This window comes from Strix uralensis, chromosome 5 (assembly GCF_047716275.1).
Source record: "Strix uralensis isolate ZFMK-TIS-50842 chromosome 5, bStrUra1, whole genome shotgun sequence".
Lineage (NCBI taxonomy): Eukaryota > Metazoa > Chordata > Aves > Strigiformes > Strigidae > Strix > Strix uralensis.
Genome location: NC_133976.1, coordinates 29,385,904 through 29,410,426, shown reverse-complemented (window position 1 = coordinate 29,410,426; position 24,523 = coordinate 29,385,904). Strand labels below are relative to the sequence as shown.

At 36.8% G+C, this 24,523-nt stretch overlaps 1 protein-coding gene across 4 annotated transcripts in view; it reads left to right on the top strand.

The window, feature by feature from the left end:
• Positions 1-19,369, top strand: part of MDFIC (MyoD family inhibitor domain containing) — a 50,874-nt gene extending 31,505 nt beyond the window's left edge. For all 4 annotated transcript variants that reach the window (XM_074870224.1, XM_074870221.1, XM_074870222.1 and 1 more), the window contains 2 exons: positions 2,827-3,102; positions 15,766-19,369. In XM_074870224.1, coding sequence (XP_074726325.1) covers positions 2,827-3,102; positions 15,766-16,013 — 524 coding nt within the window. In that variant the 3' untranslated portion in view covers positions 16,014-19,369. The remainder of the gene's footprint in view (positions 1-2,826; positions 3,103-15,765) is intronic.
• The last annotated feature ends 5,154 nt before the right edge of the window (positions 19,370-24,523 follow it).

The following is a 24,523-nucleotide window of genomic DNA, read 5'->3' as shown; positions in this document are numbered from 1 at the left end:
GCTCCCTAAAAATTTGTTTTGGGGCCTTTACGAAAGTCTGGAAATGTTAACAGGATATATGCTACAAATTTAATTCCAGAGAGTTGAAAGAAGAAGAAAAATTGAAAGAAGAATTTGAAAGTGCTTGTTTATGCTTCTGTTCATAGGTTTTGCAAACACTAATACAAAATTGAAAGGAGAAGCAGTTTCAATATTGCCAGTGAAAAATTTTTTGGGCAGTGGTTAGTTGTTCAGGTGTAAGGTATCATTGTTCTAATGCTCTGTTTGCTTGGAGGTTCGTGAGCAGTTACTGCTGGTAATGGAAGGGAATGATCTTTGTCTTCCCTGCAACATCTTTGGGGAGGCTAAAGCATAAATGTTTCCCTCAACCCTCCCTTTTTTTCCTGCAACACAAAATTATCACTTTTGCCAAGCAGGTTTAATCAGGGTTACTCTGACATAGACAGATGCAGGCAGTCTAGGTCTTCTTAAGATCTTCTTAAAATCTTAGTTGCTGTGAATAAAAAATTCAGATGGCAAGAAAAAACGAACCGGTTCATATCTAAACTGTTATGAAAAATATCCCTTTTTGCCTATGAATGTGACCGTAAACTTAAAGTTTAAGATTTGTCTGAACTTTAATCAGGACAAGTGTTACGGGTTAACCCCAGCTGTCAACTAAGCACCACCCAGCTGCTTGCTCACTCCCCTCCCAGTGGGATGGGGGAAAGAATTGGAAGGGTAAAAGGGAGAAAATTTGTGGGTTGAGATAAAGACAGTTTAATAGGGAAAGCAAAAGCTGTGCATACAAGCAGAGCAAAACAAGGAATTCGTTCACCACTTCCCATCGGCAGGCAGGTGTTCAGCCATCTCCAGGAAAGCAGGGCTCCAGCATGCGTAACAGTTACTTGGGAAGACAAACACCATTGCTCCGAACATCCCCCCTTCCTTCTTCCCTCAGCTTTATATGCTGAGCATGACGTCATATGGTATGGAATATCCCTTTGATCAGTTGGGGTCAGCTGTCCTGGCTGTGTCCCCTCCCAACTCCTCCTACTCACTGGTGGGGTGGGGTGAGAGGCAGAAAAGGCCATGACTCTGTGTAAGCACTGCTCAGCTGTACTGAAAACATCCCTGTGTTATCAACACTGTTTTCAGCACAAATCCAAAACATAGCCCCATACTAGCTACTGTGAAGAAAATTAACCCTATGCTGGTCAAAACCAGCACAGCTATGATAGTTGGAGGAAGCAATTTGAGCATGGTATCAGTGTCCTTGAAAAAGGGAAACACTGAGGGTTTGTTAGGCAAGTTCAGAACTGGGAGTCTTTTTAGAGACCATGTTGGTCTGTGTGTCCCAGTAGTATTTGTCCAAAAGTTTGGTCCCTTGTACCTGAAGTGATCAGCGGAGATGTTTCTTTTGTGGGAAGCTTACTATAACTATTTGTACATATTGTTATCTCAGGCACGAAGCTATACCGTGAAATCATCTGAAAATGGATATGAATCATCTGAAAAGAGAATGAACTGCAGCATTGTTTTTCTTTACTGCTGGCAATGTCTAATCTCTCTTCAGTTGAGTGTTCAGTAGAATTTGGGCTTTTTCCTTGACATTAGATTTATAAATAGTTGAAGATTGGACTGTCTGAAAACCTCTTTATGTCCAAGCATGATACAGTAGTGTTTTGATTAGGAGAGGTGATTGGGCTGATGCTTTTTGATTATGAAATCTTGTTGTGTTACTATGTGTGTAGTTTAATTAGTTTTTGAATGAAGTCTACATTTTTTTTTTCTAAATAAGAATCTTTAATTGGAAACCACTTTTTTCATTACAGAGCTTTACATAAAAAAATCCTGCATCTTATCTTTTTTTTAGATACAGACTTTAAATACATAGACAATGTATTTTCCATGTTATTAAAAATATGCTCCTTTATGACACAGTAGCTCAGCAAAGAATGGTCAAGTTTTGTGCCCTCTCATTAGAATGGGTTTATATCATGTACTCTTGGAGTCTTAACCAGGCTACTGCAGATTCCTGCCTTGACAGGTTTTGCATTTTTGTTCTTGTGACAATTTCAGTTTGTTTCCATTAAAGCCCTAACTGGCCCATTACAGCCATTTTAAAAATTGTGATTCTGAATTGAGGAATATGGAGCAGGGGGTCTGGCTTGCCACAGCTGTGCAGTATTTGAATGCATGTTCCATCTGGTTGCTGGGTCACCTCCTCCACAAAACCAGAATTGGTTGGTTTTGTTCTTCCCAGCAATCCATGATCTTTATGAATTTAAGCTCAAGGTGTTGTTGGTTACCTGGGTACTCCTATTCTTCTCTAATATACTGGGGTGTGGTGGCTGAGTGTTGGGGGACCCCTACCATGTCACTCAGGTTATTTTCTGAAGACTGGCAGGTTGGCCAACCTGCAGCTTCACACCTGTTACTTCAGTCTGTATCTTCCCTCCCATACCTTTTTCTCTCATTCTGTTATGTTTCTCCCATTCATTTGGCTCCCTTAACCTAAGTTTATATCAGTTTTGCTACTTTTTCTCCCATTCTTGATTTTCTCCTTCTTCACATTGCTTGCTTTATTCTTTCAGAGCCTTGCAAACCTTCTGTGCAGTGCCGAATGGGGAATCTAGGCCTCATGCAGACATAAGGCACTTTCTGAATGCCTAATAATTATTTTCGATCTGGAGATATTTTTTTCTTTCTTGTTTTGATGAGGGAATGTTAACTTTTCAGGCTATTCTTTGATCAATAAGAACAATGAAAGTTGCATTCCCAGTCTGGCTTAAAGTGTTCGGTTATCAATTTATAATTTAAATTAACCCTTTCTTTCATTTTAAGCACAACCTCAACGTTTGCCTCAGCCAAATACTTCAGCACTGGAAAGGGGTGAGGAAGAAAGTGGCAAAATCCAAAATGGCCATGCAGGTCTGAGGAATGGAAGTGGAATTCACAATGGGGTCAAGCACGTGCCTGCAGACAACAGAAAACTTTCGGCTCCTGTTTCAGAAAAAATGCACAGAAAAATTCAGTCCACCTTGTCTGTCAACAGCAACAGCAGCAAGAAGAGTAAAATAAGCTCTGCATTTTCTCAAAAGCCAGGTACTTCACCTGAAGGTAAGCAGAAATTCTTATTAAAAACCCCCAAACTGAATAAAGACTAGCCAAACCCCATTCTCACTAATAATTACACAATCAACTGAAAATAATTGAAGGGCATGACTCATGCTCCAGAAGCAAATAGAAATCATTGCGATAAAACACAAGTTACTTCCCCAAAGGAAAATATTAAGTATTTGAAGGAAATTGAAGCAATGGGAGATTTCTTGCTTTCAAACATTTGACCAACAGTCTGATAATGTTTTAGTCTCTCTAGTTAGCATTCTGAACTGATAGAAACTCCTGTCAACATTGTCACGTATAAACCAGAAAACCACGTTAAAGCACTAGTTCAAAGCATAGTAAATACTTAAATCCAGTAATGGCAGGCTCCGTTGAAAATATTCTGATAGCAGATATTCTGACTAGCCATGAGGTCTGAACAGTAGATAATAAAATTTGGCCCTGTGCTTCAATGTTTAATGTGCCTTATGCTACATTTGGGCTGTAAATAATTTGCATGAAAAAGCTTCGTACTCCCTATGCACAGCTTAAATAAGCAAAAGTAAATAATTTCCCTTATGTTTTACCTGTGTGTGTGTTTTTACTGCTTGCAATTACTCTAATGGTCCCAGAGTTCCCAAGCCTCTCCTCAATCCGCTGCCTTCCCACTAGCACTAGTATACTTGATGGGCTTTGCTCCTGCCTGTTACAAGGGTGCAGAGGCTCTATAATTTTTATTGGTTTGAGGCAGGTGTGGATGTGACTGGTTGAAAGAAACTCTGAGGGGTGGATACAGACACAGATTCTTAGAGAAATGTGAGACAGTACTGTTCAGTGAAATGGGGAGGATTCTCAGCCTAGATGAAAGGAAGAGGGATCAGAAGGACCGCACGTAGTGGCCTGAATGAAGCCTACTGATGTCAGTGGAGTGATTTCTCTTGACTTCAACTACTTCAGTCAAACCTACTCAGTGAATCTGTGTAGTAATATCAAGAACAGTTTCACTCGGACTGTGCCATGGGCTGGTCCTCCTTGCTGTGGTTTATTTTCATATTTATCTTCAAGAACCTACTGTTATTTTTCTGTTGCACTTTCAGTCCTCTGACATTTCTTTCCAGAATCACAACTTCATACTTCCTATATTCTCCTTATCTCTTTCTGTTATGTGAAATCCAGTTCACACTCCAGCCTGATATTTTTCTTATATATTGTTCCTTTGTGCAGTATCAAAAAACTAAGTCGAGAGACCTAGATCTCTTCACATGACTGATGCAAAGCGCAGGCATCTGAATTTAAGAAATTCAACCTCTTAAAAAAAATGACAGAGTTCTAAAGAGACAGTGCCTGCCCTGTTCATGCCCCTTTACAATTGTTTATGGCAAACATTTCCTTTTTTCTTCTGAAATTATATTGTAGTAAATACAGTCAGTGGGTTTTTTTGTTTAATAACCTTGGCAATGATTATGTCAAATTACTGAATGATTGAGGAGAAAATTAATAAGATACCTTCAGATTTATATATAATCAGAAATGTTGATATTTTTAAAGGCGTATCTGGTTAGAATATGGATAATTACATTGTGTTGTCACACTGCCTAACTTACATACTTTCAGAGTTCAGAAATGCAGGGTGATCCTTACTATCACATGTTGTTTCTTGAGTCGTATATATTATTCATTATATATATTCAATGTTACACACCTAACCTTGTAATGTTCTCATTTTGAATATGGGAACTTGGATAAATGCTCTGAATAGCTTTACCCACACTGCTAATGTCTTCTGCTCTGTTTTCTGTTAACCAGTCTGGGTGAAGCACAAGTTTTATTGTGGAATGATTGAAGTATATCTAGGGTATTGTGATATGCCTACAAGGGAATATTTGTTTTAAAAAATAATTTTATATATTTGAAATTTATTTTGCTTTACAGTTCTCTGGCAGACATATTTTATATTTGTGTCTACACATCTGCATGCACACGTATACAAGCCTTCTGACAGTTTCTTCAGCATTTCAGTAATTTAAGCCATGGGGCTGCATGGGGGAACTATAGGCTATACATAATACTCTAATCAAGTTGTGACCTTGCAGGAATTATCAATATATACTTAATTTGTTCTGTCATCCCTCAGTGTTTTTATAAGATGCAGAATCAGACACTCTGGCAATGGTCAGTTGAAATATCTGAAATAACACAAAGAAGAGATCACTATATCTCTATTACAGCTCTGGCGCCCCCACGCAAGAAGGACATGGACCTGCTGGAGCGGGTCCAGAGGAGGCCACGAAGGTGATCAGGGGGCTGGAGCAGCTCCCATATGAGGACAGGCTGAGAGAGTTGGGGTTGCTCATCCTAGAGTAGAGAAGAGAAGAGAAGAGAAGGCTCTGGGGAGACCTTATAGGGGCCTTCCAGTACTTAAAGAGGGCTTATGGGAAAGATGGGGAGGGACTCTTTATCAGGGAGTGTAGTGATAGGATGAGGGGTAATGGCTTTAATCTGAAAGAGGGGAGATTTAGAATAGATATTAGGAAGAAGTTCTTCACTGTGAGGGTGGTGAGCCACTGGAACAGGTTGCCAGAGACGTTGTGGGTGTCCCCTCCCTGGAAGTGTTCAAGGCCAGGTTGGACGGGGCTTTGAGCAACCTGATCTAGTGGAAGGTGTCCCTGCCCATGGCAGGGGGGTTGGAACTAGATGATCTTTAAGGTCCCTTCCAACCCAAACCATTTGATTCTATGATTTAAGGAAAAAATGATTTATCCATAACTTAAAAATAATTGTGTTTATTAACTTAAGAAATGTTAACTCCTTATGACTACTTCTGGAAGGCTACACTTTAAAAACTTGATGTAATTAGCCAGGTTATTTGTTCAAAGGAGTTTAACCGCATTTAAACCAGCAATATATATACTTGATGAATACGTCTAACTATACAAAGCCAGAAGAGTACATTAGTAAGCCTTGTGGCTGCGGATTGCATAGACACTCTTTCAAAATGGTATACAGAAATTAATTTGAACACAGAAATTAATTTGAACTTAACTTCTACAGCTTCTTCGTATTACGAATCATACTTTTGTGGGCAAAGGGGCATCTTTGTGAGCAGTTGTCTCTTCTGATTCAGTGGCATTTCTGTAGAAACTATTGAAAAGGTTTACAGGAAGATGGAAAAGATAGGAAATTGTTGGAAATTATTTGCAACATTGCTTAACTACTTGGCTTTGCTTTAACTTGTACTATATTAACCTCATAAGCCATTGGTTACTGCTGAAGAGTTGCTGAGTTTAACTTTACTTGAAGGTATGCCTTTGTGTTTGTGCACATCTATACAGTAATAATGTAACTTGTATGCAGTTTCTTATGCAGAAAGACACAAATGATATTGATTTTTGTACTGTATTGCATAAGCAATCAGCTGAATTAACTCAGCTACTTCAATTTACTATATCATCCAGATAATTGTAGTAGAAAGAAATACAGGTAAACTCATATGCTTTCAGATATTCCAATTCACTTTAATTTTGCTATTCCTTATGGACGACCTTGGAGTTTATAATCTAATTTATAGCTTTCTTTTTTTTCTTTAAACCTGAAAATATATGCCATGTATTTTTACTTTATCTGCCTTGTCTTCCACTATGAGTACTCAGCTCTATTGCCAGTCAGGAGAATAACTGGTTTTAAGTGAAGCAAAGTGGCCAGAGAAAAGAAATAGATTATGTTCTCAGAAGGAAGAAAAGTGAAAATTCTGGTCATCAAGCTGCGTTTAGACTATAGAAAAGAGAAAATATTTTTCACTTTTTCTTATTTCCTCCCAAAAGCTGCATTCTTCTTGTTTCTTCTTAAAAGAAAAGATGTGAACATTTCTGGAGCACCACGTCTATTTGTAACGCCAAATAAGTCCTGGTCTGATAGTTATTTTGCTTTAGAACATCTTATCTATTGACAGAACAGAAAACCTGGTGGTGCTGGAGGCGGGATAGAATCAAGAAACTTCCAGGTTTGCCACCCATTCTGCACCAGAGCATATTTGGGTTCATGCTTATTTAAAATGAAGCATGCTGCTTCATATACTACAGACTTCAGTATACATACCAAAAAGCTAAATTTTATTCAGAATAGCACATCTTCCCATGAAGGTTAGTACTGCTCCTGTTAGTCTCCAAAGTACTGGACAGCCCTAATGCAAGCTATAAAGCCCCCCAGTCCCCCACCCCACCAAAATCCCCCCCACCATAGTTAACAACTCTTTTATTGATTGTTCCAGCTGTAAACTCCACTTGTGCTGTAGATCACATCTTGTGAGCTTTTGGAATTGAAGTTGCATTGGAAGTACTTAAAATGTAACAGACATTTTGGTAGCAGTAGTATAAAAGTTTTAAAAACTGCCTTTTTAATTAAGCTTGTAGTGTATGGAGTCACATTCCAGAATATGCTGTTTAGAAACACTTTCACATCCAGTGAGGCATAGGAGGGTGTGAGTGCACTCACCAGCTCTGCTCTTCCTCTGCATCTATTATTAATCCATATTGTCCCTGAAGAAATCTTACTCAGCTCCGTAACTTACGCTGCAAAAAACCCCAAAGGAATTATGAAATAGTAGGAGTGTCTCTCTTAAAAAGCAGTTTTTAAACACTGTTTCAGTTCTAAAGATTTTTCAGAGGGACTGGATAGGTTTCAGTGCATATTGGGAATAAAAGATTTTTTTTATTCAAAGAAATTCTAATAATATTTTAAATTATTGATGTCAGAGGTGTCACAGTTCTTCCAAAACTCTGGTTGGTAAACCACTAGCAAAGAGAATTGTCACTCTCTTGCACCTGTTATGTGTAGTGCAGAGAAACACCTGGAAACCTGAAAAAGCAATTGTAAATGAGTAAAAAGAAGGCAGTCTATCTGATGTAAGCAGTGGTGTCTGTCCAAAGCAACTTAAAGAGGAGAGGAGTTCTAAAGGAGATAGTGATGAGGCAGCTGAATACATCTAAATGTTAGGAAATGAAGAAAAATGGGTAACTGAGTTACATACATATGTGTATCAGAGTAGTGGAAGGTAAGTAATAATGACATATGCAGAGTTGGAGGAGGAAAGGGAACAAGAAACTGGGCAGTGTGAGGAATGGAAGAGGAATTTAATTAAGAGGGTGGAGGGGGCAAAATGAAGTAGGCACTAATTACTTTGTAAAAACCAAGTTTTCCTACCAAAACCTTATGAAGCTTGGATGTTATGCCTTTTTTTTTTTTTTTTAATCAAAGCAATTGTTTATAAAAAGTTTATGATGGAGAGAGGAAATAATAGGTTTTAAATACAGTTTCGAAATGGAGCTCTTGCTTCTGGTCAAGTTCTTGTGACCTCACAAGTTACTACATTTGTCAGGGTAGTTCCCACAACTCCATTAGCTTGTGATAATTTGAGTTTAGGGTGGTACTTTACATACTCAAAAGTCTGAGAGCATACACATTTGCTGCATCCATCTGGAAATGGTAGCTTGTTAAACTAGGGTGAGCGGATCATGAGCCTGCCTCCTGTAAGTACGGTGAGACTTCACTTTATTCATTCCCAGGCTCTCTAAACCAGAGAGACACTAGAAGGCATCTTCTTTCCAGGGATTCTTTTCAAGCTAGGTTTTAGGAAGTGTAATAAGGCTAGATGCAGGAGTGAGGTGGTTAAAGAAGGCCTGCATCATGGGGGTGAAGCTCTGGGGAAGGACAGGCAATGTAGATTTGCTGCCAGATTTAAGTTACCACTCGTGCTTTTCCCAGAGCAAGGCCTGAAGCAACCTTCCCCAACCTTCTGGACTGTGTATCTTGTGCTACTGAGCTTGGAGATGTGGTGAACAATCTCACCTAAGGTGTGGGGTTTTTTAAAACCCAGTGTTTAAAATCTAACATTTCAGGGTGCATTTGAATGAGACTTTTTTTCCCCTTCTTTTTAGTATAATGCAACTTCATCTGTTCTAGATCTTGAATCCAAGCATGGGGTTGGTGAGCGCTATTTAACTCACGCTGCTGACTACATTAATTCATTAGAGTATCCCAAGTGATATTGATGGCTTAACTGAAGACAAAGCAAGTCTACCAAATAGCCTTTGTGTTAAGCCAGGGTCTTAAGAACCACTAGGTGCATATACATGGAAAGTAATGAGTAGTTCTCTTAGCAGGGTAGCAGACCTCTGAAGCAGGAGCATCTTCCTTTGGTTTAGACAATTCTGTATAAACTGAAAGAATAGTTTTCAAGTCAACTTCACTTTCCTTTTGGGCATATGATTTTGTATAGGATTTTTATTTTTTTTTTTCGTCTTGAGTGCCTCAAGAGCAGCAGTAAATTTTCTTTTATATACTGTTCTGTCATTGGATTGGTATTATTTACTGAAATTTGGTGTGAGTGTGCATTATACCATGAATAGCCTAACATTGCAGAAATATCTGCCAGCCATGTGTCTCTCTCTCTTTTTTTTTAAACATACATACACTTCTGCAATCTATCCCGTATGATTAGTAGCATTTAGGCAGCTACTTAGTTAGTGTCCTGCATATTTCTCTACTTGGGCCAAAATTTCCATTGTTATCTTTTAGAAATTGATTCAAAGTGGATTTGTGTCTGAGCACGAAGTGCTAAACAGTTTTTTTTCTTAGACGAGGTTGTATCAGAATGCAGCTGTCAATCAGGCAGTGGGCAAATAACATTATCATATGGTCAAACCTGTGATTTTTAAGAAGGTATTTTTAAGAGTAGTGTGTTTCAAGCATGGTTTATATTTTTGTTTGCGTAGAAGTCTTGGGCGGTGATTTACATGTTACAGAACAGGAGTGGAAAACAGGGCCTGTAATGAAAAAAGTATCCATTTTCTAAGCTCATGGTCTAGCATCACCTAACTAGTCTCAGTATTTGCAGTGATGAGCAGTGGCAATGAAAGCTTCATATTCTAAGGAAGCCTTAGATATTGGAAATTGACATGTTTCTTAGTATATCTGTATGTTTGACTGGATCATTTTCCTCCTGAGGTTATATCTGTATGGAGAGTTTAGAATATAAGCAGTGTAATTTGCCTGTTCAGGCAATGTTTTAATTTCCTTGTTCAACAGAGATGATAGCTTTCTATTTTAAAATGCTGAAGTATCACACATACTATGCTTTGTAACTATTTTCCCCTGTCTAAATAAATGTAGCTGTGTTATCTAGAGATACCTATACTCCATGTGACATGTCAGTTTGTTCTTTCTGCATTTCTTATTTTTCCGTGAGTATTTTCCTGGGTGCAGCAGGGGCTGCAGACAAACATTGCAGGAGGGGTGGTGTGATGGCGTGTGTGCCGCTGCTCAGTCAGTTTACGCCTCACCTCTGTTGCAATGCACACTTTTTAAGAAACTTGTGCTGGGGTGGTTTCTTGCTGGCTGGCTGTGACGCTCTGGCCGTGGGCTGTCTCTGCTTCTGGTGCTGCGTGTTGCTCCCCATCGCTGCCGGCCCTGTGCCGCCAGACCGCGGGACGCCTGTAGCACCTGCTGGGGCTTCTGTTCAGGGCTCTGCAGGGGCCCGAGTAAACCCCCACAGAGGACCTCAGCTGCCACTTTGATTGAGGTTTTGCCCTTTCTGATTCTCGCTGTGAGACAGCAGAGCGCCTGGAGATTTGTTTTGAGTTGTCTGAACTCAGTGAATATAGTTAGTAAGAAGCTGACCAAGGTCACCATCCTGTAAGTGAGCTTATTTACCATTGCAGACATGAAAACCTTTTATCATATGTGACCTGCCTGCTTGGTATGAAAGCTTATTGGGTCAGTTTGTGACGGGTTAGTGTCAAATATTACAAAAGCATCACAGATCAGCCTGTGTGTGTGTTTCTCTGTACATTTTTCAGTTTAACTTTTGCGTCCCTTCCACAGCTTTGATGGTCGATAGTTCCCTTAAAAGTCTGTTTCTTAAGTAGAGCCACACCTTTTCATAAAAATGAAGAGGAGATGATAAAAAGGGAAGTTAAAATAAAAGAAGTATATATTTCAGTATTTAAAAGGAGTTGGATATCAGGGTAATACCTGTATGCCAAGATTTTAGAAATAAAAAGTGGTGTGCATATGCAAGTGTTTAAAGACATGAACAAAAATTAAAGTTGTTTTATTGTTGATACTGTCTCTTTTCCTTAAATGAGCATAGCTGTTACAAGTGGGATAAGGTATAGAGTGGGGCCTTCTGAGCTTTGAATAACAGTGTGTAAACAGTTTTAAGGGATTTTAGGCTATCTCTGCTGGATATTGTCTGTGGTAACATTTATAACCCAGTTAAAGTAGATGTTACATATACTGTATACACTCATAGGTTAAATCAGCACAAAGTAGCTGTATGTGCGTGCATGATATAAGCAGCAAAAACTTGGATGAGTTGGTTGGGTTTCTATTTGCCTTGGCATTGTTTAACAGTTTTGATGAAGTTCCCTAACAAATCTGTAACTTTTGGGGATGTGCCAAAGGACTAAGGAAACAGCTTGACTTACATCGGTATTTAAAAATGCTGCATGGGATGACCCTTTAAACTTCAGGTCTAACTTTCATCCCAGGCAAAATGAAAGGATCATTGAAGAGAAGCTTGGGTGTCTGAAAGCTCATCTTTTTTCCCCAACTGTGAGTTGGTTTAATAAAATACACTGTAACTGCCTACAGACCAAGCCTGTCATAATTTATGCCATTCAGCATAGCTTTTGGGAGCTTGGGTCATAGTCAACAAACATGATACTGTGCTTTGATGAAATCAAATGCATTTCATAAAGGAACTAAGGCAGATGTACTGTTTTGGGGTTTTTTTTTTGTATAAAGTATACTTCTGTATAGTGTTTGACATCCCACATCCTCACTTTTGTATACTGCTGGCATTTGTAAATGCACCATTTCTCCTTTGATTAGAGAAAAGTGTAATAGAAGAATTTAAAAGCAATGGAAATTTGAGACTGGTGTGGTGTAGTGTAGAAGTCCTAAGGAAAAGCTTATCTTAATTAATGGTGGGCTTACGTAATGAGACATAGACTAATTTCATCTTTCTTTGTGAAAGTATTTAATGAAAACTTAAATCCCAAGAAACTTGGGAGTTAACTATTTATCAACAGTACTGCATCATGAGCATCAAGGCAGATGGAGTTTGGTCCTTGGTAAAGGCACACCCCTAATTCTTAATTGCATTAGTATATCTAATGGGAAAAGAAGAATGAGAAAATATCTAATTCTCAAACAAAAATAAAGAATGTAAAGAAATAGATCATTTTAAGTTAGCATCTCTTTACAGTAATACGGTGTCATAACTGATACTATTATATAATCTCTTTATCAGAAAAGACTAAAATATATTCAAAGTTTCCAGAAAACATGTTGTCAGACATTAAGATCATCATATTTACTTTTTTTCCCAAATTCTTCCCAAATGTATAAATTAAGTTTAGTTCCAGCAGGATTAATGCATTCCACTACTCACTCATCTGCAAAATCCCTTAGGATTTTGATATGGTAGGGTCAAAGTGTGGAAGTTAAGTGTAGTCTTTATTCTTAACATGTTAAAATAATTTTGAAATTTAAAATAATCTGTAATTTAAAATAGTCTTTTTGGTCTTGGAAGCAGGAAAGAATTATTAGAGAGTCTTGTGCAAGCAATGAAATATATTTTAGTGGTCTCCAACATGGTAATGAAAAACCTGAGGTCATCTCTTTTGGAGTGAGCTTTATATAGCATCTTCTTCACAGTTGGATTCCACTGATCATGACACCCTGCAACAGCAACCAAAGAAAGTGGGTTTTAGCTGTATAATTTTTTTCTATGGAACTGACAGGTTGCTGTAGGAATATGGGTACGAGAGAAGGAAGTGTGAGTTTTGTGTAGCATGTAGATTTGTTATTATTACAAAAAAGCACTGTGACTGTATCTCTTCCTTTTCCTTATAATTACAACTGTAGATAAGAAGCTAAGAAGTAGGAGTCATACATGAAAGAAATTATTCTTCCACCCATTTTATCCAAATGTATCACAGACCTTTAGAGCAAGTTAGAGCAATACATTAGAGCAAGTTAGGTAGGACTAGGTAACAGTATGCTTTGTCATGTGTTAAATAATTGCTGCCTGGATAGCTATTAAAAGTCAGTAAGAGGAAGAATATAAAAGCATGATTATTTCAGGTTTGTCCTTGAAATGTGGATCAAAGTTTATGTTCATTGTACAAATGAGTCATTGCAAGAATGAAGGGAGCAGTAAAAGGTATCTCTACTTTATGTTAAGTGTTTGTGTAGGTTAAGTAAAATTGTTATATAAAGATTTTCTGAATGGTAAATTAGTTTTGCCATCCTGAGAGAAGGAGATAAAATAAACAGTAGGTAAAAAAATCCTCTTAGCGTTTCAGTTAATGAAGAAGAGATGAAAAGAAAGACCCTCCACAGAGTTTCCATCATAGCACTAATGGCCAAAATTTCTTTCTATGACTTGGACCATTTTTGATAGTTTTTACCTTTGAAATACCTTTATTTAAATCAACACAGCCTCTTCTTGTAAGCATTGATTCAGTATATTTTTAGATTGGGGGGGGGAAGGTTTTTGTGGGTCCAGAAAGTGCTTTCTGAGTGCAGTCCCTTTTGTTTAACCTATGAGCCCTGTCTCTTGCCAATCAACAAATATGTATATTATAATTTCTTTGAATTATTATTTCTCTCCCTGCAATTTTACATATCCCTGCATGATGCAGGAAAGATTTGTTTAAGCATCCTTTTTTCAATATTGATACACATAAAGTTTTATTGCAGTGTTTTGTTTAAAAAACATTTGTAGAACAAAATTTGATGTGGTATTAGGTTCTTGCAGCTGTGTTTTAAAGATGCAAAATAGTAAAAACTTTGGTTCCCCAAATATGAAGGCTTCTTAGAACTCTTGGCTTCTTTATTTTTTCCTTCATATTAAAAGAAAATCTGAAAGGAGATTGTACCTGAACAAATTTGACACCATCTCCATGACAACCAGCTAATTAATCACTATTGGTCTGGCTTTGGTCCTCTTCAGTGAACTGATACTCCCCAGCTTTATTTCACACATCTTCTGGGTCTTCTATGAAGGTCATATATTTAGCAACAGTATTTCTTTGGGAAAAGCAGCCTTTTAATACAAGCAACAACTTCCTTTAAAAACAGCTCAGTCTTACCTGTGATTCCCTCCCAGTTTGCCTTCCTGCACAGTAGTAGGGAGTTTTTGAGGTTTGTTTTTTTCCCTTCTTGTTTTTCCTGATATTTCCATTTTTTCTTTTGGGCATAAGTGTTCATTATGCATATTATGACCACAGTGCAGTACAGGTATTCCCAAGCTAAGTTTGGATCTAAGTAGTGTAATAAGTAGGAGAAATCAATCCCCAGCAGTGTGATGTTTAGAGTGAGCTCAGAGCTCAGGTAGTTACTTTGCTTCTTGGGACAGATTTGCAGGTCTGAACCTCTGTCGCTTACATTGCTATAAGTATTTGTGCTTGCTCATGTAAAGTCAACACTACACTATCCTGAAAAGTTTCTGCAATGTTAGGTACTTTGAATCAAACAAGATACTTGTCATAGTTACTGCATCATTTTTTACATTTATAAATATGTTTAGGAGGCCTAGCAATGTATTACTGTTGCAAGTAATGGTGAGCTTTCCCCTGTGATAACAGTCTCCAGCCAGTGAACTGTAAGAACATAATGTCTGTAGATGGTCAGACCAATTGCCCATGTAGCTCAATGTCCTGTTTTCCCTACCAGCCTCTCATAGCAGATACCTGTGATAAACTGTAGGGACAGGGAAAGGATGAGATGGTGCAGGATATTTTCCCCAGAACATTTTCCCAATCTTCAAATGTCTGTGGCTGTGGAATAACTGTTTGAAGTTATTCCATATATTTACTCTTTGGGTGCCATATTTTTGCAGACAGTCTGTGGGACACCTCAATTATCTGATGTAATTTAGTAGTACTTATGGGAGATGAATATTGATGTTCAGGTGTAGGTATGAACTCTGTTGAAGATTAAGTCGTAGACTAAAAGGATTGCCAAGAGATTTGTGCAGAAAAGCAATAGAAAAATCTGTGTTTTGACTGAATGTTTTATATATTGTTGAAAATACGCATATAACATGCTGTTATGCTGGTTTTAAGGTGTGCATAAAACTATAAAGAAAGCAAAAATGTGGCAGCTCCCTTATTTTTCTTCATAACTAGCCAGCCAACGAAACAGATTCAGAAGGGCAAGATGCACTGGGAGAGACTGGAAATAGTTTTATATAGTTTCCTTCATAAGCTGATTTTAATTTTTTTTTTTTTTTAATCACTTTGTGGGCCTGCTGGAAGAAGTTACAATTGAAGATAATGGATATGGATATTTTACATAATAAATTACTGGAGAGATGGATCTAAGCAGACGTTTAGTACTTGGGATTTGCATGAAGTGAAGTGGGGAAAGGAAACTTGCATCAAAACCAATACTGAACTGGAGACAAGTTAGGCTGCAAAAATGACCTTGAAAATGGGAGACATGTTCTTTATGGTGTTAATTATGTCTATTCTGAATCATTGTCTTTCAGCTACTTATTTAACAATGTGATATATTTAGAATAACATATTAATGATTTCTTCTTTCTTCTTTTCTTGTTTGTTTGTTTTGTTTGTTCATACATGACGTGCTACTGAACTGGTATGTATGAAGATTGCTGTGTTCACTGTATCCTGGCTTGCTTGTTCTGTGAATTTCTCACCCTCTGTAACATTGTTTTGGGACAAGCATCCTGTGGCATCTGCACATCGGAGGCCTGCTGCTGTTGCTGTGGGGATGAGATGGGGGATGACTGTAACTGCCCGTGTGATATGGACTGTGGCATAATGGACGCATGTTGTGAATCTTCAGATTGCTTGGAGATCTGCATGGAATGCTGTGGGATCTGCTTCCCATCATGAAATATTTATCCCTTTTTAATAAAACTGGAGAGCTTTTCTTTAAATACAGTTGAAGAAAGACAAGGTAGGATTTTCATACAACCAACTGGTATTGCACTGTTAATTCCCTCTAATTTTTTTTTTTAAAAAGAAATCGTCAGATCTGTATTCTAACACAAATTGTGTAGTTTTGTATGTGAAACTCAAGCTACATTCCAGCTTCCTTTTGACTTTGCAAATGGAAGATTTATTGAAACCGAATTATAGGCCTGATACCACAGGCTGTATGAGGGCAAAATTGCCATTTGAACTGAGTAACAGGTTTTGGTCAGAGAAGACACTACAGGACAAAGCCTTAAGTATTTGCCTTTACCTACTTTAATTTTAAACATTTGAATGCTGCCATGCATAACATGCCTTTACAGGCATTCTGAAAAGCAAAATCTCTTTATTTCATTTTCTTTGGCTTGAAAGCAACTTTGCTCTATTATTGTAAACTTAATTCAAAAATCAACATCAGGAATCTACTGTTGGTTTTGCTACAGTGGTTGCATTGGCAATAGTTCTTTTGTTTTGAATATCTCATTGGTTTGAGAGAGATTCCTGTTATTTTCTATTGTCAATATTGATTCTATGGGAAGATTTGGCAAACTAAAGTCAGTTTAAGTTTTGCCATGGACTACAGTACCAAGATTTTGTTGTTATCAATCAAGACAGAATAAAAAACTTATATTTTATTGCAATACTAATATTACTTGAAATGCTTCTTTTTAGAAGGAGACTTTGGAAATCTGTGTAGACATGAAATATATCCTTAGACCAATAGACTTATCTTCAAAATTTGCCTATAAAAGGGAAATTATCAGAAGTTAAGAAGCTAAACCTGTACATTAAGTGGCCCTGTCAGTATTTGTGGCCTTAGAGCCACTGTCACATAACTTACATAATATTTATTTCTTCATAGTGTGAAAAACTTCCACAGAGGATGGCAGAATTTAAACAGGATATAAAGACCAAATTAAAACTCCCTTGTTCAGGGAATTCTGTCATTGAATGCAAAAAGCAAATGCAAAAAAGTTTAGTCTCAGATACATTTTAAGCATTATTTTTAAATAACTGTGTAAAGAAAGAACATTTTAAAAATTTATGCTATCCTTTAAAAATAAAGGGATTGGGATTTAAAATGTTTGAAAAATACAGTTAGGATCCAGTGGGCAACTTTCTTCCTATTATACCATTAAGGTTTTCTGAGAAATATCTCTCTCTGTCATTGTAATTGTGAAATTAATTTGGTCCAGCACATAAAGAGGTCTATGGCATTCCCAGATTTAGGGAATAATAGTACCCATTTTCTTTACCATCTGCTAGTTTCTCTACTCTATGTCTGTAGCTCATTAACTTTTCTGTGTAAACCACCTACACATATTGATCTAACATATTTAAACTTTCCTACCTACTTTCCAGATTTCCCATTTGTAGATTGTTGGATCTTGTAAATTTAGGCCTTGTTACAGGAGTCATTGATAGCCAATAGCATATTTCTGTTGAGTGAATTGACCATAAATGTCTCTTTCCGCTGTAGTGAATTCAGTTTATGCAAATGTGACAAGCTAAAGATCACAGGATTGTGAAGCTGTCAACAAATGGTCTGATATTAACCAAAGCTTCTCCTTGTGAACACTGACTAGTAGTGCCTACTACTGCAAGTTATCACTGAAGGTAACATAGCCGAATCCTCAACTATACTAGACGTTTTGCCTTAACATCTGCAATATTGTGGTCTATTCTGATGCAATGCAGATTTACTCAGAGGGTTTCTTATCTGTTTTTTGATAGTTACTACAAGAATTGACTCTTATCATGTTTTTTTTTTTTCTCCATATATTGGGCCAGATTCAGATCTGTGTTGCATAAACTAAATGCATTTAAGTGCATTTCCATTAATGTCAGAATTTTCCGTTGGTTTAGCTCCAGCTAGAGAGCACAAAAATATTATGGTAATAGGCAGGCTAATAAGGAATCATATAGTTAAATTGATAAATTCCCTGAGCTCAGAATCAGGCCCATGGGGCTCAATTATGACTCCTAAAAGTCTGAACCACAATGGGAAGGGGGAAGAGGTGCCTTGGTTGAGTGGCAGTGCCTGGAGGCGTTTTGCCTTTGTAAGGCATAATGCCTCTGGGGAAATTGGGGGCATCACAGTGAGCACTGGGACTTGATGCACCTTGGAAAAAGTCTAGATAGTGCTTCACCCATTGCAGGTCTATGGTTGACACCATGGTGGTGGGGACATGCTCTCTGGGCCTAGGCAGCACCATGAACTATTCTTCCTCATGTCCTTCTGGTCATGGAGTGGTGAATTATGGCTGTTTCTTGTCTGATTGTGCTTTTGGGGACAGGGAAGAGTACTTCTAGTCTCTTGTCCTACCCCAATGTCCGTGCCCTGCCGGAGAAGTTCCAGTTTTGTGCTCGGAAAACTGCACATTTGCATATCAAGCTTTGTGGGAATACTGAATGTTAGTAAAAATTACTTTTACCACAGGATGATATAGTTTTACAAAAAAGAAAATACCAATCTAGGGAGTCCTTTTTGTGTGTAAAAGTTTATCTATACAGTTTGCTCTGCAGAGACCCTTGTTTCTACTTACAGGAACTCAGAGGTTTTTTTGATTTACTGAAATTATGAAAACCTGGGAAATGTATTTACTATTAAGCATTTACTTCCAGTACTGTTAAAATACAAATAATAATTACAAGAACTTTGTTCATGCATATATGCGTATGTGTACAGACCCTCTCTCATACACATGCACACACACACACATATGCAGATATATTATTTCTTTTCCCATTTCATTTGTGAAATATTAGGAAGTGAAAATAGTGTTTATTAACCCTCATAGTGATTAGAAGTATCAACGTATTACAGACAATTGAAAAAAATAAAAAATTGTGTGATTTGTTTGATATTTAAATGTAATCTGCTACTGTTTGTCATAGAGATATTAGCACTTTTGTAAAATGTATCTTTGTAGCAGAGAATATTAGTATGTAGTTTAAGGAATTCCTTTCTATATTTATATTCTTAAATTCTGTTTTGTAATTTTCACTCTATAGGCAATCTTGTAAGCACCTTGTGTAATTAAACCAAGCAGAATTAGAAGGAGTCAAATGTGAAAATATAGTTTAAATAAAATTAAAACATCAGAATTCAACTGTCTATTTTATAATAATTCTTGTGAATTTGTACAGTGTTTCAGTATATAGTTCTGCAAACTGGCCCATTTGAAAAAATGGTAACTTGCTATTTGTATTTTATATCAACTGGATGTGCTATTCTCAAACACTATTTTGAAATAAAGATCTTTATTTTGAAACTTTGGGGTATCTTCTTCTTATAGTCTTGCCCTGTAACTTTTCTGAATGATAATTTCATGTCTGATTTATCATGTTTTTCTGTTACAACATTTCCTGAAGGCCTTGGCCTTGGGGTGGTTTGCACAGGGGGTGAGCCAGTACATGTGAACTGTCTTACAGGTGGAGCTAAACCAACCCAGGCACTAGAAGCTGTGTTAGTATGAATCTCCAACAGTAGAGAAGTTTGTCATTAGGAGGGAAAATTAATTCCTTAGTGAAATTATGTTAATGAGGTGAAATTCTAGTAATCATTAAATTTAGTCAAAATGAAAATTATTTTAATACATATGCAGCAACAGTTTTCAGTTTACTAAAAACAAGGTGAACAAGAGTGTAGTTGATTCGTAGTATTGCAGTAGACATATTAAGGACTAATGGCCTATGTGGTCAATGAAACGAAGGCTTACACACAGTACCACTATTTTAAAGTAAGGTATGTTTTTAAAATCAGTTAGTTTAAACACAGATAGAGTAGACTGTTTCAACTGTGATTTAAGCAAAGATTTTTTTTCATGTTGGCTTAAGCTTAGTGTGAACATGCTCATGCTACTTTAAAACTGCAGAAACTGCATGTCTACAGTCTTTTGCACGAATTTTTCTATGTACATTTTAAATTTATGGAATGTTCTACCATGTCTGTGTATACGTAGGCCCTTAGAGGGTCTAAAAAAATCCTGATATGTCTCTTCTGGGCGTTACAGAAGTAAGATGCTAAAACTGACAGAACTTGTGCTTGAGTGTCTATCATGAAGTCTTGCCGTTGAGACCATGTGCCAAAAGAATTGTGTAAGAGAACTAATAAATGCATATACAGATAGCACCATTTGAGACTTATTATAGGTATTCTATCTAGTATCCATAATACATAATGTTTCTAGAAACAAATGGCTTCTGTGAAGAAGTATCAGGAACATTTGGGAACTTTAGGATTGAATAATGACTCTATTTCAGCCATAGTACTCATGTTAAGAACTGCTTCTTGAGATTAGTGAATAATTATTTTTATAATCTTCTAAATGAGAAACTTTTCTGAGCTATTCACAGGTTTTTAAAATATTGTCTCAATGATCGCAATATTTGATGTATATTCTTGGAGAGCAATGCCAATTGTATTGATGTATTTCCACAGTAAAGCTTTTGTCAGCAGTCTTGTAACTTTCTGAAAGGCAACAGATACATGATAGAATGAATTGTAGAATGAATCATATATCTGAAATCTTACTCTTGGCCCCAAAAATAAATTAAAGATTAGAGAAATCTCTCTCTGGTATCTTCTCTCTGTCTCTCTTGCTGTGTCTATATGTGAGTGTGTACCCCATGTGTTGGAAGACTTCAGGTAGTGTTGATTGGTGACAGTAGTAGCTCTAGAATCCTACAGGCATTAGTCTTACGTTTTTTCCAACCTTCTAACCCTTCTGTCAGTTCTTATCACTTCTAAAGAGAGCAGAGGGACCTTAACTTGATTTTAGCATCAGGATATTGAAAGAAGTTCAATAAAAATAATACCCTGCACCCACTTCCATGATGCACTTGTTCACTGTTCTCAGTATACTCAAATGTGAAGTTGATTGCTTGCACAAAATTGAACCTCCTCATAAGCACTTGCTTACGCTATTTACCAGTGATGTGGTGCTAGTGACATGAGGCCTTTCTTTAGAAGTCTTTGATATGATGGGCTATTTCCACTATAGTTGGAAAGAGAGAAATTTCTCTGAATTACCATTAGCAAAACAGGCAGATGTTGAGTTGGAGTAGGTGATCTTAATCTCTATATTTTTTTAGTATATCAGTTCACCTCACTTAATTTAGTAAAACACTACATACAATCCTGCTCGCCTCCTTTATGTATGTATATTATGGCAATTGTTAGTACATTACTATTTAATATTCATAAAAATGGGCTGTTAGATGAAAGATTGTATGCTACCTTTTATACCTTATTTTACTTATTTTTATTCTGATATGCATATGCTATTTTAACTGACAAAATACTCCACTATAATTGAGGCTCTTTATATCATCTCAGTAGGGTATGTAATTGGTGCCCAAGCACTATACAATTCCTCTTCAATCAGTGGTGTAGGCTTCTGCAATTTGTCTCATCTCCAAGCTGCACGAAGTGACCACACTGTGAATACGCTGTACTTCAACTTCCCTGTATTTCACATTACAATCTTTTTCCACAGTGCATACCTTTGTTCCTTTAGCATTATCACAAGGTGGTTTGTTTGGTTTTTAGTTTTTTTTTTAATCTTTATTGTTCAAAGACAACAGAAAGGGTTTTTATTATGGAGGTCTAGACAATACCAAGATGTATGTTATATTGTAAGTTATTTCTTCATCTTTTCTGTGTTCACTGCTATATAGAACTCCTAGTTGAACAGACTTGTGGAAGTGATATCTTTGGAACTTTGGAATATATCTAAGTAACTGTAGCTCAACAGTGTTTTATATTTGCATATATGCAGTTCAAAATGTATTGATTCTGTCTTGCTTGTTGAAATAAAGAACCAAAAGTTCTGTCAAGATGGACTCTGCAGAGTCTTGCGAAGTGGCAATCTTCAAAATAGTTCTACTCCAAGGATAAGACCAGTACATTAGTTTCATACATTTCCAGTGGCATATATATGCTAGTTTTTAGATTCAGTGCTCCGTTCAGTTACTGAAGACTAATGAACAAGCTGGAAAAAAGAAATTTATTCAACAACATGGGTTTGCTTTCCTCCCTAGGAAATGCAACTCCATTTGTATGTTTCTTCATGTGAGGAGGAGACACCTTGGTTACATATTTAATGTAGACTAACAGCAGTGGTTTAGAATCCACAACAATGTCAAGGTTATTACAAGTAGTGTGTGAAGGATAAAGGGAAACGCGGTGCAAGGATTTCGCTAGTGTTGACAACTGCTGTCTCTGCATCAGTAATCTGCTTTGCAACTACCAAGTTTTCATGGGGTTAAGTTTAAGAAAATTAAGGTATCCATGACTGAAATTTTGTATTCAGTCTTGTTTCTTCAAAAGGAATAATTAGACATATTTACACAATTACATTTTGGTAAACTATTATGCCAGCTTTACTGTAACATATTCTGGTACAAGTACATTAAACAGCAATCCAAAAGCAATTTAGCTGCTGAAGGCATTATTTTCTATCTAATTATTCACAAATTAATGAATAAAATTAAATTCCAATCACTGAAAAAATGAAGCAATGGTAAGAATCAGAACTACAGATTAGTTAAAGCTATGCAATGCATAACAGAATTAAAGCTTTCTTTTATTCAAATTCAATGCTTAAAAAAGAACAAATCCATCATCTTGAAATTTGACTTGTAGCTTGACATTAAAAATAATATGAGTAGAATTTTCAGTGGGGTAAGCACAAAACTAGTTCAAGTAGTGTCACTCTCAATTAATGTACTCAGGTGGTGTGCCCATTAAAATTCCCACTTGTGGGTTCAGCTCTCTATGCAAATGGGGTCATTACCTGGAGAATTTAATTGGGTATGACACTGGGAGTAGGAATTTTTCTTTCAAAATAAACCTACTTGCACACATTTTCACTAGAAATTTGATTGTTGCATATACTTCATATTGTTTGGCTCTATAAATATTTACCAAAATTGAGAATGTCTTCACTTATTTATTTTTTTGCAGGTGATTCATAATGCATCAAAATGATTTTTAAATTGTTCCATGTATTGCATAGGCAAGTCTTGTTACAAAAACCTGTGGTGAAAATGTATTTTTTGGTGTTAAAACGATATTTTTACATGTTTCACATCCTTTTAAAGCCGATATTAATTTTTATAGCATCTGAAATCAGAACTGTAATATTTTTGTAGTATATGTACATGTAAATGAAAAAAGGCTATACTGAACTTGTATCTCACACATTGTTTGGAAAGGACAAAAATATACTGTGTTTCTGAGTAATACTAACTTCCAACTTTTGCTGCAAATTACTTTGTAGAATCATGTGTATAAGTAAGTCTAATACTGAAAGATATTAATTCCAAAATGCGCACACACAAATATTGTGGAAACACAGAAGTACATGGTTGGAAGGAACTTCTAGAGAACTTCTAGTTCAGCAATCAAAGCTGAAACAGTGTCTAAAAACATTTTCTTGAAAACCTCTGATGAAGGGAAGTTTGGACACTCTAGAGATAGTTGGCACTAGTGCTACAGATAGAAAGCTTTTCTCTAATACCCCATTTAATCTTATTTTCATTTCTGCAAGTAATATTGATGTATCCATGTTCTTTTCCCAGTGGATGTGTAGAACAATCACCATTCTCTTGTCATAATCTTCCATATATTGTCCTTTGATATAGCTTGTATACTGCTGCCTAGTTTTCTCTTACCTAATCCAAAGATATCCAGTCTGGTTTCTTCAACCTGTCTTCTTCAGTAGGACATTCATTTCAGGTATTAAGAGTGCATGAGCTGTGCTTCTCATTTCAAAGTATCACAAGACTGTGGGAACACCTTGTGAAGTGACTTTCTCTGCTAGTGAGAAACATAAGTGTTGGATGGTGTATTGAGGTAAGAAATATGTTCATGTCAATAACATGCATGAATTTCTGTGACAAGGAAGTTGACAGTATTTCAGTTGCACCTTAACTTCTATAAACAAAACAGTCCAAAGAATCAACATTATGATCTTCTACATGAACACTTGAAAGATTTTGATGGGATTTGTAGAACACTTTAAAATTTCGAGGATGGAGACCTCCAAGTATTATCTTAGCAAACAAACAGAAAATGAATCTACCATGTCATCACGTCAGCTTATCTCCCTTTGTTACTTCTGTATTTTTGCTCCATCTCAGCTTTCAGCTTCTTGCCATTTCGTTTTATCACTCGGTTTATTAATCCAGCATTCTCCATGTTTTCACTTAACTTCCTGTCCAGTTCTTTTGGCTCTCATTGCTTCTTTGATGCCTAATCCGTATTTATCTATGAAAAGAACTGCTGCTACTGAAAAGTGGTGTTTTGCTTATTAAACTTACCTGCAACTTTGTGGTAGCCTTACAATATCATTTGAAGACCTTAGGCAAGAGTGGATTTTAACATAAATGGAATTCCAAAAAGTTGATGCTGCCTTGCTACT